Source organism: Typopeltis vanoorti, chromosome 5 (genome assembly GCF_054136105.1).
Source record: "Typopeltis vanoorti isolate ZY-2024b chromosome 5, IOZ_Tvanoo_1.0, whole genome shotgun sequence".
NCBI lineage: Eukaryota > Metazoa > Arthropoda > Arachnida > Uropygi > Thelyphonidae > Typopeltis > Typopeltis vanoorti.
In genome coordinates this window covers 151012775-151030849 of record NC_143553.1, presented here as the reverse complement: position 1 = coordinate 151030849, position 18075 = coordinate 151012775, and the positions used below count along the sequence as shown (strand labels likewise).

Below are 18075 nucleotides of genomic sequence, written 5' to 3'. Positions count from 1 at the left end.
GAAACTGCATTGTAGACCAGTAGGGGGAGGTGTTAGGAAATATTTCAAAATGTTCCGGATGCTTGTCACTTCGATCTTGTTAATAGTTTCTCCAAATGCAAACAAAAATATTTTTCGGCGTTTTATTTATATTTTTCAGTGTCAGTTCTCAAACACATATAAGCAGAGTACATTACAGCTTCTTTCCCAAACAATAATAGGCTGTATAATCGCATTGTTTTGTTATTGTTCTTCACTATCATATTTTGTTAGGTGTGTAATTTCAATCTGCCTTTTGCTAGTGTTTTCAACAAAATGGAAGTTTAGATAGCAGCAATGAAACATTTTTGTTGTCATGGAAACCAAACACAAAATTGCAAGAGAAAAATTCTTACCTGCAGATAACGGAACAGCACATACTAATCCCACAGTCAGAAATAGCTCGTATGATGGCACGTTATTAATATTGCGTAGAAAATTGACAACTGGAAAAAAATAAATGAATAAATAATATATTATAGAGAATATAGTCAACATCTAAAAAAAAAAAAATTATATTAGAATGCTGTCCTATGGAGTTATAAATATATATAATATATCTATATAATGTATATTAAGATTCTCTCTCTCTAAACTGAGTTGAGCTCTTCTTGCACGTTTTTGTTGTTAAATTCTTAGGAAATTTTCATATGCCATTAATTGTTCTCGTATTTTTTGTTTTTTGCATAATAATGAAATTCTTTGAGTGCTGTAGTTTCTTGAATAGCTGACTACAGTGTCAAATACAGATATGATTATAAATGGAAACGATTTTTCATGTGATTTCTGTTGATAATCATAATCACGATAACAATATTGGAGTGTAGCAACTAGTTTGTGTAAGACAGGATAATCTAAATATCAATGCGAGGAAGGTACTTTTTATAATGAATACTTTTTTGTCTAGCAACGTTAATAGCTGTTGGAAGGAAGTTTGTGTGTGTGGGTGGGGGGGGGGGGGATAGCAGCAGTAATTATACCAACTGAATCAAATAAACGAAGGATTTACAAAATCATCTTTACGAATTTTTGGCGTGTATTTCTTCACAGAATTATTAAAGACAAATATCTGGTAGAATAGAAACAGCAACAGAAACGACCACATTTCACCTCCCTCTTTCACAACAAAATTGTGAAAGAGGGAGGTGAAGTGTGGTCGTACTTTTGCGAAATAATGCACAATTGTATTTAAGGGGCATTGAAGTTGACGAATCTGTTCTCACTGTACTGAGGGTGAGGACAAAATACAAGATCTTTCATTGATTGTGGAAGATGTTGTAACTTGGAATATGTGGGTGCTTCGCAGTTTGCCAAAAGAAACTGAATTACACAGTTATGAGTAAAAACATGTAATTATGGAAGTTAACTGCTTTTTTTTTTTACTTGTCACCTTTCATCTATCACGTTGCCTACGAAGGCACTCAATTTGCAACGATGACAAAGGGTAGAAACTGGCCACCGACAAATTTATAAACGTTAGGGCTAAAGGAATGGATGCCTTCGTTAGGGAATTAAAAAGACGATATAGGATTTATTTTATTTATTCTATCCCGTATTTTTTTTTTATTTAGTTTATCTGAAGAAGGCAAAAACATGAAATATCAGTATTGTTCTGACTATAGTAATTTCACATTCCTTATCTTAAGTTCCAAAATCTCGCATAGCATAAATAATCGCAACACTACAATAAATTCTTATAGTCAATATTTGTTACCCAACGTATTTGTTAAAACTGCTAATAAATTATTTAAATAGAATTACAGAACAGTCTTAATTGTTTTTGAGTGTTACAAGCGGAAATGATACGTGTATTTTGTCACCATTCTTCATATACAGACAAGATTTAGATTTGTAAACAAACACCATGAACTCACCTAGAAGTAGCATTGCAGCTCCGCCTAGTGGTAACCAGGGTAACTTTGTCCAAATAATGGTCTCTGCGCCGGTAAAATATAAGGTGATCCCAATCGGCCACAAAAGTAGCACATTTAATAATCCTACTAGAGTGAAGAAAAGCGATAGCTGCCCAAATGTAACGTCACCAATGAACTTCTTGAACAAAACCTATGAAACAGAAGCAAAAAAGGAAAGGTCATAAGTTTAATATATCACGGGGTATTGTTCCCTATTATGAAAATGTATGAGTGATAATAATAATAATATTATATTATATTATTATGAAAATGTATTAGTGATAATCATATTATATCACGAGGTATTGCTCCCTATTATGAAAATATTATCGCTGAGGAGATGGACATGTTCATGTAGCCTTAACTTACATAACATAACATAACATCATTGGCCAGAAGGGTGAAGCAAGATGCTTTTATTCCCCGTTGTCTGATAAGGAGGATGAATTGAAGGAAAGATTTATGAGCTGAGAGCTCGCCCTGGGGGGCACGGAGATCAGTCATTGTTGCAAGTATTTAGGATGGCTTTTGGCCTCTTGTATTTGAAGAGGTCAGTCTCTTCATAGTCTGCTGCTTGTTTAACTAGATCGTTGGGCCTTAACTTACCTTCACAAGACTAGTAATATTAAATAAGTTTAATATTTATAACGAATGGTGTCTCTAAATAATTTTAATATTTAAAATGAAATCTGTCTATAACTTTTATTTTTTATTTAAATCAAATGACGTATATAAATTATTTTAATAATTTAAAGTTAAATATAAACTATTTTTAACTAACTTGGCTGAATTGAAAAAAAAAAACTTCTATTAAAACTGTTGGTTTTCAGGTTCTAAATATCGCATAACATCATGGTTTTTCCATGATGTTATGCGATATTGCGAAAACTATATTCTTATTAACATAAAAGCTGGACAGAGATGGATCCAAAATTTGTTGTTGAGTTTCATGGAGAATGAAATAGAACACACCTTACCTAATTTACGCTAAAATAATTAGAAATGACTAAGATGCAGATGTTGACATGAGTATTAAAAATAATTTACAGAACTAACATTTTACATGAAAGACTTTTGAAGAATTCACTTCCAAATTGTTGAATTAATTCAACAATTCGGAAGTGACTTCTTAGCAAATCATATATATATATATATTATGTGTGTGTGTATGTGTGATATCAGAAGTCACTAGGAATCTATAGCTATGACACTGTTTATTTATTTACTTTATTTATTATTATTATTTTTTGTGGTTATTATTTACCACTAGAACTGAAATCCCCACCAGTATGAAGTAACCCACAAGAAAACACACACTAAAACCTGAGAAAATGCCCGTATCCAAACATTACAAATACGAACTGATGCTCGCATTTAATTTAATTTTTTTTTTTTTTTTTTTTTTTTTTTTTTTGCTGGATGGGTGAAGCAAGCATGCTTTTCATATTCCCTGTAGAAGAAAATGTATGGATGGGATAATATGGAGCTATAAGCTCTGATCATAGCAGGAGGGTAACAGCAATAACTGAGCCTCAGTTAAAACTCCGTTGGCTACAGCATTGCAATCCATTGCACCCTCCCTGCGTGCCCTTTTAAGTCACCTCGTACGACACGCATAATAATAATTTGTGAGTTCAACAAATCTTCATCATCGGCCTGTAGAGTAAGATAGGCTGAGAGTCAGTAGATAGTAGGAGAGGAAATAAAGATAGAATGCATAGTGGTAGAGTAGGTGAAAGAGGCCTCAGTTGACCTGTTTTAGCTGTTTGCCCCCCAGGGGCGTTTCTAAAACGGTCGTTGATTTTTCACTTTACAAAAAGGAAAAATCCTAAAAAGGAAACATGTAACAAAACAAACAAAAAAAAAGTACAGATAAAAGCAAAAATTGAAAGGTAAACTTAGAGGTGGAGGAAGGATCTGGCCCGAGTGATGCAGCTCACAAGGAACTGCACCGCCTCGCTGTAAGCCTTCGCCGCTCGGGTTCTCAGGTCCTCCCATACCTGTGATAGCTGAAACAACCGGTGAAGCTGTGTACAGAAACCCCACAAGGTGGTTACTGTGTCTTTCTTTTGTTGTGGGCAGTTATTATTCTTTTTGCCACCTCACTTCCCTTGGCCATGTCTAATTTGCAGAGAGCTATGAAGAACTCCGAAGCTGCCTCCTCGTCTAAATCCTGGGCTACCTCTACCTGCTCAGGGGTGACTTTGCTGATGTCATCAACGAAGATGTCACCCCATTTTGCGCTGACGATGTCAGATCCATGTTCCCCTGTGAGGAGGAGTTCAGGTTCTCCTATTTTTTTATCGCTTCTTTGAATTTTTCCGCCATCCCTGGGATACATCTGATGAGATGGCTGAGAGTCTCCCCTGCGATCTTTACATCGGTTTCAATATATTCTAAAGGGAATCTGGGGATTCTAAGTAGTTTGGTAATGCTCCCTACCAAAAATGGAACTATTGTTTTTCCATTACACTCGAATCCTGCAAGTAGTTTGTCTTTTGTTTGTTCACTCCTTACTACTACTTGGAAGCGGCCACCACCAAAGGGAGTAAAACCAAAAATCTGCTCAGCGCCGACGATTTCGATGAGGGCTTTGGCCAAACATCGAGGTCGTAGGTCAGCTTCAACTTCGATTCCAAGGGTATGCGTACGGGGCAAAGCCATGGCTGGTGAGGGGGGGCTAAGCTATTCCCACGACCGAGTGTGTTATTCTTGCCCCAGTCCGGGGTTTATTCTGTATCTGCTGCTGTAGTTTATTATCAAGTGCCTCTATGAGACGCTTTGTCGATAATAACTGAGCTGTCGCAATTATATATATATATATATATATAACCATAACCACACTTATATATCTCTAACTCGCTAACCACACTACAGAAATGATCCTGTGAAGTATGATCTATGGCTACAGTGAGACTATTCTTATCCCGGCAACCAGACAGGGTTTTATATATACCTTATAAGGACTGGCTTAAAGGGGCGAAGCAAGAATGCTTTTCATCTTCCCCGTTATCTGTAGAGGACAGTGTAGGGATAAGGTGTTATTGAACAATTAAAGCTCTGATCATGGCAGGAGGGTAACAGCAATAGCCGAGCCTCAGTTAGAACTTCATTAGCTACAGCATTGCCATCCATTACCCTCCAAGGGTATTGGATTGAATGAATCAATCACCGCATTCACGGTCGATTGATTCTATTCCATATCCCAGACAAGGTTTTAATTGGTATACTCCCTTATGTTTATATGCTATAAGAAAATTAAAGAGGTGTTTGAAATATTAGAAAGGTATTTAATAAAATTAGTAAAAATTTTAAATATAGAAACAGAAATTATTTCTCAAATAATAGGTTTTAATATAATTTATAATTTTATAGAGAATAGATTTTTTTTCAGAAAATTATATTCAGTGTTATTATACAACTTATAGACTTACGTTCATATCTAGTTTAATATTAATTTGTCTGGAGTTCTGTATATAATTTCGTAACAAGGTTATAAAATTGCATTACTGTGTTGGTAAAACTGTACTTTAATTAATGGAAGAGGGCAGAACTCTCTCTAGTTTACTTGTCTTTTGTGGCGGAAAATAAATAAATACATGAATAAAATTTTTTTTATCTGTGGCAAGTTACCCCCACCCATAATGTATAACATCATACATCGCCTAGGAGATGTGTTTTACATTATAGGAAATATCAAGGACCGTGATCAGAGCTTGCGCTACCTTTACCACGAGTTGCCTTGGTGTTGCACTATGAGACTTGAACTACGTTCAGGCGCAAACTTGTCTGTTTGCTTACTTGGGAAAAAGGATTAAAACCATGGTTATAAAATTACTTGGTATAGTTCGCCCACCGATTTGAGGTCCCTCGAAACTACTGCGCATGTCAGAAAAAGGAGAATCCATTCCGATAATAGGGTAATCAGCCTGTCTTCTGGGAGAGGTAATAATAAACAAACTGAGTTTGTTTATTATTACAGGTCGGAAAATTTAGCTTTTCTTTTACGAACATTGTTGTTTTTAAAGTGTAACTATTTTGCTTGTATAACAGTTGGAAAAATGTACGTAGAGTGTTAATACGTGCAAATACTACGTTCTACATAAAACAATGTCACTTCGCTCCATGATAAGTTTCCTTTTATTCTGGGACTTTTTAAAACAAAATCCGATTTCATGAAGTATTTTCCTTAAAGTTTCTCTTTTCCAAGGAAAATTAATTTTTTCTTTAAGCACAGGAATCAATTTCGGAACAGTTGGCACTCTTTTCTCGAATACGTAAAATTCGTGAATAGCTCTTCTTATAACGTCTACATCAAAATCATTCAAAGCTACGGTTTCGATGGTTTTCTTTCTCTGGCGCTTTTTTTTTTTTTTTAGGAGATTTAAATTTTGGCTTACCTTCACCTTTTGATTCCCTACGAATTCTTTTAACAGTCGACCCCGATACGCCCGCAATTGCACTTGCACGTTTTATGACTTGAGAAAGGGGAACAAGAAGACGGCCTTCTGACGATTCTTTTTCGCAGAATGTCAGCACATTATTCAATATTCTTTTGCAAGAGCTACTGAAACGTGTAACAATAGAACTTGTTGACTGTACTGGATCCATCATACAAATTAATAATAAAAAAATAATGCAAAAAGAGAACAACAAAAATCAAGCTAGTACTAGTACAGCGACAGACAAGAAAGCACGTGATTTCGCATGTTGGCGACCAATTCGTACATCCTTCATTTCTTTCTCCCCTTCAGCATGAATCGACTATTCTTGGCACAAATCCAACAAGGGATCTAGAAATGGTGGGCGAACTATATCTTTAATATAAATTACTTACCATCATTTATCGAAGCCTTACGGAAGAAGTTGTAACAGTTGTGTGCTGGAGCATTGTAGTGGTGCAACGGCCATTCGGACAAGAGCCCTGTATTTTTTTATATTATTTTTTAGTCAAATGTAATTGTTAGACATTAGAAAGAGTGGATGAAAGAACAGAAGCCAGATAGACTGGTATTAGTAGAGAAGTTCAAGAATAAAGATTCTTAGTTACACAGAAAATGGAACAGCCTGTGAATAAAAGGATAAATTAAATTAGTTATAAAAGGTAGCTGATGAACTATTTCTTGATAAGTGACTCGGAAAGCTTATTATGCGTATGAGATTCTTAAAAGCATTGATGTTTTTAAGAATAGAAACATCAATGTCTTACGATTTTCTTATTTCCAAAATCTGCTCCTCCATAGCGCAGTCTCAAAGAGACTCTATTGCACCATTGGCCTTTTGATTTAGAAAGTTTAGTTCAAAACTGAACCTGCCTTGAAAATCGATGCAAGATATCTTAAGAGGAACTGACTGAGTTTCTTTAGAGTTGAGTGATATTCTACCTAAAGCGGATTGACATGAACGAAAAGATTTGCAATGGATTGAAAATAACTGAATCTATTTGATCATTATTATCTGAGAGAGGGATGGGATTCGAAATGGCTAAGATGAATGATGACAGATTTCTATACTTTAGAAAAGCCTACACGCAGTGTAACTATTTGAAGGATAATTAGGGTAAAAAGGTTTAAGGGGTAATTATTTATAGAGTAATGGAGTAATTTTGAATTCGATTTCTCTATAATGTTTTGAAACTATAACTCGTATATTGGAATTGTCAGTACAAAGCGGGAATAAGTCAGTCATAAATACTTACGGCAAGGAAGGCAACTGGATACCACCTTGCTCATAATCATCTCTCCCTAGAATGGTACCATATAGCTACCCTCCCCCGGCCGTATGGCAGATGGGAACCAGAAGAAGTACAAAGAGAAACGGAAGTTCCAGTTTCGTTCATATTTCATTTCTCCTGTTAAATTAGCTTACTTTGTTCGTTGAGAACCACATCATTAATGAAGAATAACAGATTTGAATGAAATGTGGAATAAATTTTTCATTTCTATGGTAATGGTTAAGTAAAGCAATAGGTTGAAACACCATTTAGATAACAAGACGGAAAAACACTGCCATATTCACCCATGCAGTTCCCAAATTCGGACTGAGGTGCGCTCGGTTAATTCAATAAGAATGGTCACCGTACTGAAGAAAAGACAAAGAATCAACCAAGATCATAAGTGCACACCACCAAGGAAAGGAGGGAAAAATCTTCATAGTCTTGTCGTAACTACACATCTTGGAACACATGCGGAGTCTCATACGGAAGTAGAGGATTATTCCTCCTAGGAAAAAATAATCTAGAAAACGATTGGATTTAAACTCATCACATTTACATTAAAAAAGCAAATATGCTATCTGTTTGCCAATTAGGCAAGCAAGTTATAACATCACTGTGGATTCGATGTAAACGATAGTCTTTGGTTGGAGAACACAATTTTGCATCGTGATAGTTCGCCTTCAACACTAATAATGCAATCTTAAGAAAATAAATAAAATAAAATAAAAATAAACAGCCATTAGATTCTATAGCACACATATTCACCTACCAGAAATTGAAAAAGAAGTTCATTAGAATGGTCTTTTTTTTTTTTAATTATCATTCTGTTGAAGCTACTGAGCCGTGTGACATCCTAATGTTAAGTATCTCAGTTTCTTCTAACGAGTCACTAACAGAATGTGAGTTCAAATCCTGCAGTGGACATATATGTTTGAAAATATTGGAAGATTCAGATAATTAATTATTTTTGGCTTTTTTTTCCCCCGTGGAATGTTTAAAATGTTACAAGATGGATGAAAAACGAATACTGTAAATTATTAGATATATGAAGAGCCAAAGGCTTCAATTCGGTGACACATGACTTGTTTAAGTTAAGGGATATTACATCCCATATTGTTTCTTAGCCGAATAAGAAACTCAAGGAGTTTCATGCCGAATATAGGTCTGGGTAGTGACCTTCTCTCATAATGTTGAACAGAAATACAGCTCCTAGGAGCTAAGTTCACATTATGGGTAAATATCAAGAATAGTGATCGGAGCTTGCTCCACCTTAGACATGAGTTGCCTCAGCTTGCACTACCTTTAGGGTCAGTTGCTGCAGTATCCAGGTATTTGCTTACTCTTGGAATCGCCGAACTTTATATAGTTTCTACTATATTCGGCATGAAACTCCTTGAGTTTCTTATTCGGCTAAGAAACAATACTGTAAAGATTATGCAATCATTCTAGAATTCCACATTTTGGCAGGATTTAATCTTGGGTGGGGGGCAAGTTGAGTAGATGATTTTAGAATACGCATCGCATACGACCTATGACTGAGCATCCGCAGTGATCGCCAATACAAAGTATTTACTTTGTATTGGCGATCAATACAAAGTGAATACTTTGTATTCACAGCGGCTGTGATTCCCAAGAGCTATAGGGTATTCCCACCTTATGTGATCGCTAATTCATAAGTAGTATAGAAATAGAAGACACAACATAAATTAAAAAAATGAATTTTAATTAGGAAAAGATTTTTGAAAAATTTTCTAGTGTTTTTTTTCTTTTTCTTTGGGGGGACAGGGCCCCCTTGGCCTCCCTTTGGGTGCGCCACTGATCCCACACGTTGCAGATTACATCTACCTCGGACAGGCTATAAAAATGAATAATGACATATCAAATGAAATAGCAAGGATAAAAAGAGCTGCTTGGATGGCCTTTAACAAAATAAAATCAATAATCACCAACCAAAACATAGATATAGAAATAAGAGCCCATCTTTTCAATAGTCACATCCTGCAAACATTAACTTATGGCAGTGAAACATGGAACTCAACTTTAAAAGAAGAACAAAGCTTAATAACAACTCAACGTGCAATAGAAATGAAATAGACCATGTAAGACACGCAGAAATCAGAAAGTCTGGACTCAAAGACGTAATAAAAGCAATCTACAACAGAAAAAAGTAGATGGGCAGGACATCTGGCCACAATGAGAGATAACAGATAGACAACCGGAGAAACAATTGGTATCCGAGAGATACCAAAAGGAAACCTGGAATACCAACCTTAAGGTGGGAAGACACAATGATCAAGAAAGTTGGAAGAAAATGGGGAAAAAACGCCCAAGACAGAAATAGCTGGACTCTTTACGACCTGCAGTCACGGAGAAATTCTAACTGAAATCACAGGTCCATCAAGGTAATCATTGATGAGCTATCATCGATGGTTAAATAATACAGAGAATAATAATGTAGTAGAATCTTTTCTAGAATGCTAAAAATTAAAGAAGTGATTTTATAATTTTTCTGTTTTTTTTTCCTTAATTTTTTAGAAATGATTTTTTTTAATTTCTTCTTCCGATATAACATAATAGGCTTTTTTAATATAAATATATCATTGCTTGAATCTTTTCTACATTTAAAAAAAAAGTAGATTTTCTAGAAATTTTGTAATGAATAATAAAATGCCATTTAAATACAAAACCTAGCCTTTCCTACGACTTCCCCGATTTCTATAAAAAACAGAGGACCGTTTCGCTTCCTTGGATGACTTAAGAATTAGATAAAAGGGAAACTATTCCCTAGGGACTACTTATGGAACTTTTTCAAGCCATTCGAACCCATAGATTATTGGTTTAAGATAGGATAAGCTATCTTCTCTGGCATTCAGACTGGCGTATGAATCCGGTATTGATCCAGCGTGATTTTAATTTGACTTTGTTACAAAACTCGCTACAGTTCCGAGAAATTCAAAATATTCGTTTTCTGTTAAGAATGTGGGGATATCTTTGAAATTTTCCTATCGAAGATATGTTTATTACTTCAATGGGTACAGACGCATCATAATGATAAACGTGAACGTCTTTTCAAGGATGATGTAAAGAACTAAAGTAAATTGAAGTAAAGCATCTTCATATTAGATAGTTGAAGAGTAACGATGGGTTCACGTTCATGAGTTTTATTTGGTCTTCGATCCTAGACTATACGCTAGAAGAGATACATAATCTGTCTTTCTAAAATTACACTTCGGAGTAGATAGAACTTCATCATGAACAACACAGGATTAAATGCCAGATAGTGTACACAACACAAAAATATATTAAATCTGTGGACCATACAGTTGCGACTAGTTGTCTAAAATTCTCACGTCTATACTAGAAAGTGCTTTAAAATTAATAGTGTTGCTTTTGTATGAAATTTTATTAGTAAAGTGCAATCAATAATGGCATACCTTGTGCACAGCAGAGCCGGCTGCGGCAGAAGCAGCTAACACAACGCCGCCTAGCGTCGATGTTCGTGACACTCCATCCATATAAGCTAACAGAGCGATACCAGTATTGCAAAGAATCACAGCAACAATCTGTTAATGGAACAAGATGTATACAATTTATCATTGTATTTGCTATTTAATCTATAAAAATATCTTTCAGTAAATCTTTATAAAATAGACAAATAAATACAACAAAAATAAATAACTACTACGAATACAAACATCATACACTTATTTTTAACAAAGGTTATGAAAGAACACATGATTTATTGTTGATTTATTCGGTTTTATATCTAATTATTTAAAGATATTTAACAGTTTTGTTGCGTTATCATATTTCTTGTACTACCATAATGCTAACCCCCTACAAGAAGGAACGTTATAGGTATGACGCCAACTAGAGGAACATTTAAGGCCTTCTTTCACTCATTTCCAAAGTTAATCATACAGTCTCTGGCATAGGAAACCCAGAAACTCAGGTTTTTGATTCAGTATCTCAGAAAACACCACATAGAAAGCATTACTTCAGCCAATAATACGAGTGTTACAGTTTAAGATCACGAGATGGCGGCACCTGTCTACCGTACTCGATTCCGATTCCACTAAAATCATCGAAAGCCTTAAGCCCTGCATTCGATGATGGATAAGCATGGACATCAGCTAGTCTCTGTCCCAAATATTCAAAAATTTGTATTGACTAAAAGAGCTCTTCCAAGTTTTCTTGTAAAATAAAATTAAAAAAAAAACGGAGGATATATTTTTATTTTGTGTGTTTTTTTAATATGCAAATTGCATTATAAGAAGTGTTCAACCTTGGGAGATCATCTCCCAAAGGGATTTTCTATATCTTCCGTTGTTTTTATATTTGCGAACTACTTATTTTATTGTTTTAAATTATAGAAACAATAATTTAGGAAGCTATTTGCATAATAAGGCGTGTGATCTGCAAAAAAGAAAACTTATTTGTCGATATATCTACACTACTTTAAGACGATCGATTTCTAAAAAAAAATGGAGGAGGTGTAACGACTTGAAGCTGTTCTCGTGGTATGGAATCGGACCTTTGGCCTCAGTGCCGAGAAAGATAGATTTCAATGAATACAAAACGCGTCTAGATAACTCAATTATTTTCTAATGCTGCTATAGTATTACAAAGCAGATCATGTCTCTTTCAACACAGCAATACCTCATGACATAAGAAAAAGAGCTATTGCGAAACGTGTTGAGGAAACACGTGTAAAAACAAACTAGTCTTGCCTGCACAGACACCCAATTCCGATCTAGTAGAACACTTTGGGATAAGCTGCATCGCTGAGTGTGAGCTACACCTTTGCGACCAACCACGGTTTAAGAACTGGTGATCTTGTCGAACGTAAAATCGTCCAAAATGCTTGACTCGTTGCAAACTAACGAGTATGACTAAACGGTGGAAAATGTGGAGCAGTCGAAAAGAAAAGCCACACGTCTTGAGGTGTGCACAGCTTACATTTCTCCTAAATGTATTTGTCGAAAGTGATATCATTACAAGAAAATAAATGCTCTCAGAAATAGTTCGATTAATTGAAAAAAAGGATATGTGGTAAATTAGTGAAAACTCCAACAGGCATTATAAGATATGAGATATATAAAAAATATGAGATATATAAAAGTTTGCTTTGGTCTGCATGATATTGAGGAAATATTTTATAAAAATAATGGTGTATTTTAATTAAAAGCATTATTGGTAAGAAATAACCAATTTTTTATTAAAATTATTTATTATTTAAATCTTTTAAAAGTTTACATAGTATTTCATTAAAGAGGATATCTTTAATTTATTATTTTTATATGTTTGATTATATGCTTGATTATTTTATGCAAATCTTAGCTATAAAATGTAAATCTACTGCACATAGTATTAACAACTTCATATAAGACTAAAATTACACTCGGATAACGTTTATATATATATATATATATAATTTAATATATAGTTTCCCTATATATATAGGGAAAATAATGCATACTTACTCGAATTCCAACAAATTGGTCGTGCAGCACCACCCACGACAGCAGATACACAAAAGATACACTAGAAGAGTGGAGAGCGACTACATCTGTTGTGTCCAAGATCCTGAGGGAATGGACTAGCATGTAATTGGAAACAACCCATAAAAAACTGAAGAACACACATCTTGTAAAGAACTGAAGAGGCGAAAATCCTTTTTCTTGAAACCTCTGCACGCTGTCACTGTAAGAAAATAAAATATGAGTAATTAATGCATTCGAAATTCGGGGGGGGGTAATGTACTTGTCAAACTGTCTTATGTGGCCCTTCTCCCTATTCTTGTCTTAGAACTGAGTAAGAGAACCACATTGGGAGTCACTGTTTTGTTCAAATTCATTCTAAATACTACTTGATATTCTTGCCCACACACGAGGAAAAAGAAACTTGTTAACTTCATGAAAACCTGTGGGATGTATCCACCAGATCAATACGCCAAGAAAGAGTTCTGACACTGATTGCATGTCCATATATTCCTTCAGTCTGCCCCTCCTTCTGAGATTTTTTTTTTCAATTTTGGGAAGACCACATCAGATGGTGATGAAGGAATTATGAGCCATTCCTTGAAACTTTGGCCTCGCAAAAGTAATGAGTATGTCTTATCAGTCTAACCCGATCTCACCATCAGTATGCTATTTTGGGAAGACCACATCAGATGGTGATGAAGGAATAATGAGCCATTCCTTGCAACTTTGGCCTTGCAAAAGTAATGAGTATGTCTTATGCCATGCAGTTCTTTTCTTTTATTTTGAAATCCTACAATCTTTTTGTGTTCCTAAAGTGATTTATAAAATTTATTACGATGTATATCAAAAGTATTGTCATCAGAATGTGTAAATAGTTTAATGATATAATTAAATGGTAATCACATCAAAATTTTAATTGACATGCGAGGATCATTTCAAAATATCTGCACACTACATCCTCGTTATTAAACCATACATTTATTTAAGATGAAAATACACTTAGAAGCCTTCAATATTATCGCACGTTTACTTTATCACTATTGCCCAATTTTCAGAAAACCTCTTTGGTTTGCTGACAGAAACAAGTTGCGGCAAAAATCTAATTAATCATAATGAAGTATTTATCGCAGAATACTGCTTCCAACTTAGGGAACAGATCGAAGTCTGAAGGATTCAAATAAGGAATGTAGTGCAGTTTGACATCAATATTTCTCTATAAGATAGCTCTTTATTGTCGTGATCGTTCCACGATATGAGTCACAATCTTTCTTCATTTTGAAGTCATATTTATTGGAACACGATCATAAGAAATAGAAAACGAGCGAGAGCGCACACACGCACACAAATATTTCATTAACACATATACTGTGTGTTAACTATGCCACACGGATGCTGTACATCTAGAAATTTTTGAACCGTTTTAGTTCAATCGGTTTCGACGATGTCACTTGATTAGAAAGACCTGGGTTCGAATTTTGTCTAGGACGCTAAGAAGCATTGCTTAGGGGTTTTCAACTGAATGTGAATTAACCCGTCTCATAAAGAGAAGACAGGGATTTTTTCTCCTGTAAACTCGTGTTTTTCATTCCATAAAACAGGCAAACCAGCCAGAGCACTCACCATTTACAAACATAGCAAGCTGGACTGAGAGTATGCAAGGTGCTTCGACCGTAAATTCAAAATAAATAGAATTTAAAAATTTGTAATTTCCACTTTTCTACACACGAATATGTGTGTGTGTGTGGGTTTGGATCTGTTTACACATATTATAATATTATAATAATAATATTTTTATGCCAATAGAGAATGAACACAATACGAGAACACAATTTACTTCTATGAGAACGATATAATCTTTTTTTTTTAAACGTCAGTATAAACCCATTCAGAAACCAAGAGATACATCTGCATTATCTGTAAAAAAATTAGAGTTAGAAAAGTCTTAGCCTTCATACATATTTTAAATATTAATCACAGAATGTTTCCAAAAACTATTCGATCAACAACCTCAAATGGTAGCAGGTATTCCACTAAATTCCATTGCTCCTATACAACATAAAACGCAAAACAAAAAGTCAATGCGTCATTCACTTAACAGCAGAATAACCCTCAAAGTTTCTATTGAGTAATTAGAAAATACGATAAAGCCAAGTTTGTCTTCACTATAAAAGTCCAAGATAAGGATAAAAACAAACAAACACTTCGAAAACTGAATATAAATTACACGTTGTATTCGGAGCGCCTGTGTAGCTCAATGGATGTGTCGTTTGCACATCACGGCTCTTGATCTCACGAAGAAGAAGAAGACTTGATTTCAAATCTAGTCGCCGACTAGAGGAACTATTCTAAGCCTTTTTTCTACCGGTTCTCGAGTTAGTCAAACTGTGGCACATGCAAGTGGAGGTTTTCTCCCGGAAACTCGGGTTTTTCACCCCGTAAATTCGAGAAAATCGACCGTAGAGCCACACTATTTCGGTTATTAAAAATATATTATGTTAGTGTCAGGGAACACGAGATGGCGGTACTTGTTGAGCCGTCTCTTCACAGCGTGCCGCTTAAAACACTTGGGCCAGATCTCTGATTGGGTACCAGTGGAGACTGAACTGCCCACTCATCTCCAAAAAAAAAAGTTAGATAGGGCTAAAAGTCTCGCCTACTCCCTATATGGAATAAAAGGCGTTGTCTGGTTTTTTTTTATACAAAGAGAAATTATTACATTCACATTTTAATTTTTCTGGAATTCTGAAGGACTTCTGCCTATCTACAAAAAAGGGCAATAAAACTGAATGTGAGAATTACAGTGGAATTTCCCTACTGTGTGCTCCAGGTGGGATTTATGAAAAAGGCTAAGAGGAAATGTGGAAGGAAAACTTGGAGAAGAACAACCTGAGTTCAGACCAAATACAGATCAGGATCAAATTTTCATTTAATGAAGAATAGTTGAAAATTTATAGGAATATAACAAGAATCTTGTTTTTTGTTGCTCTGGAGGAGGCGTGTGACAACGTGTTCAGTGGAAAGGTATTCAAAACACTACAGTTATATGGTGTCAATGGCGCATTATATCAAGCAATACTTTTTTATTTGAGTTGTAAGTCAGCAGTTCGAATTGAAGTACAGTAGGATAGTTTGATGTTAAATCTGGTGTCAGACAAGAATGTACATTATCCCCTCTGTTATTCATTATCTATTATTCATTATCTAAAGATATTAATCTCAACTCTTTACTTTATGCAGATGATGTTATACTTCTAAATAAATCCGCTACAAGTCTGCAAGATTCTCTGACTAAATTGAATAACTGCAGCAATCTATTTGGTATGAAAATCAGCAATAACAAGACAAAGACAATGAAAATAGACAGAAACATTGAACAAATCAACTCCATTCAGTGAAGAGATCCTATAGGACAAGTAAAGCATTTCAGCTACTTAGGCACAATTTTGAGTGAAGATAGTAAATATAAATTAAATATGGAAATAGACAATAGAATCAACAAAGCTGGTATGATAGGAAGTCAACTGAATTAATTTATATGGAATAAGAGAGAAATTAGCCAAAACAATAAATTAGCTGTACACAAGACAGTGTTTACACCAATTTTAACTTATGGATCTGAGAGCTGGGTTAGAAATAAAACACATATCTTTGGTCTCAAAGACTGGAGACTATAGACATGAGAGTTCTGAGAAAGATTAGGGAAGTTAACAGATGGCATCGCTATATTAAGAGTGAAGATAAATGTATCCCAGATCTGACAATATTGGAATACTCAGATATAGAGTGATTTGAGGAAAATTATCGATAAGAAGGCAATGTAATCTTTTCATGTAATTATTCAAATTAAGTGGATATTGAATCTAACATTACTTCAAAGCCGAATAAAGAAACTACAAGAGTTTCATGCCGAATATAGAAACTACAAGAGTTTCATGCCGAATATAGAAACTATAAAAGTTTCGGCGGATCCAAGAGTAAGCAAACCTTTCATGACAGGGGCAACTCATAGTAAAGGTGGAGTAAACTCTGATCATTATCCTTCGGATTTCCCATAATGTAAAGTTATCATATTATCATAATATCCTGTACACCTTCCCTGAGTGTACACATCCATAATTTTATGATGATGATAATAATAATGATGTGGCCTTTAACGAATCCACAATTGTAGAGTTCTGTGTGAGACGTTATGTCTTGAACTCTGCATTGCTCCAAATTTAAAGAGAGGTTTTCTGTCTACGCCGAAGCCAAACAGCATCTCAACGATACTTGAGTTTTATGTGATATAGGGCTTAACACAAATATAAAATAGACCACTATAAATTTGTATTGTGTGTGTGTAAGTGACGAATTATGATATACGCCTTCTCCAAATCAGACCGAAGTGTTCAGGTACTGAGGTATCAGAAGGTCGTTGACCAGAAGTTGTAAATTTCATATGTTAGGTGTAGTGGCGGTGGTTACAGCGTGTGACGATACGTCTCTCCTGATTTTGACCAAGTAGTAATTCCTGAAGAAACAAATACTGAACTGTGTGATGACCATTTTGGAGACGTCTGTGTTTGCCCCTCTCTCTATAGAAGTCAGTCATTAGTTTCGACATAATCATGAATTACAACATAATTCACAAGTATGGTATTTTATAAGATACTCGCACTGACTGAAAGTTCGAAATGTACAGCATATACGAATACCGAGGGGCAATTTGAAGTTTGATGAATTAGAAGTGAATGAAATCAAGTAATATTATCATAAACCAAGCACTGGCCAAGCCAACGCAACAAATTACGTATACTGGTAATTGGGAAGAGTTAAAACGTTTGACAACGAGCCCGTCATGGCAGTCTTATTGGAATTAGAATTACACCTGCGTTTTGTTGAAGAAATTGGGAGTAGATATTTCTCATTTCGGAGAAAACCTTACAGTGAGAATGGAAACTATAAT

At 35.0% G+C, this 18075-nt stretch overlaps 1 protein-coding gene across 1 annotated transcript in view; it reads right to left on the bottom strand.

Annotated features, from left to right (window-relative positions):
• Positions 1–18075, bottom strand: part of LOC150106941 (solute carrier family 35 member F3-like) — a 101411-nt gene that overhangs the window by 3745 nt on the left and 79591 nt on the right. Inside the window, exons 3-6 of the mRNA XM_090392837.1 lie at positions 13131–13350; positions 11082–11210; positions 1893–2082; positions 375–464 (exon numbers count right to left, since the gene is read on the bottom strand). Of these exons, the coding sequence (XP_090248963.1) occupies positions 375–464; positions 1893–2082; positions 11082–11210; positions 13131–13350 (629 nt within the window). The remainder of the gene's footprint in view (positions 1–374; positions 465–1892; positions 2083–11081; positions 11211–13130; positions 13351–18075) is intronic.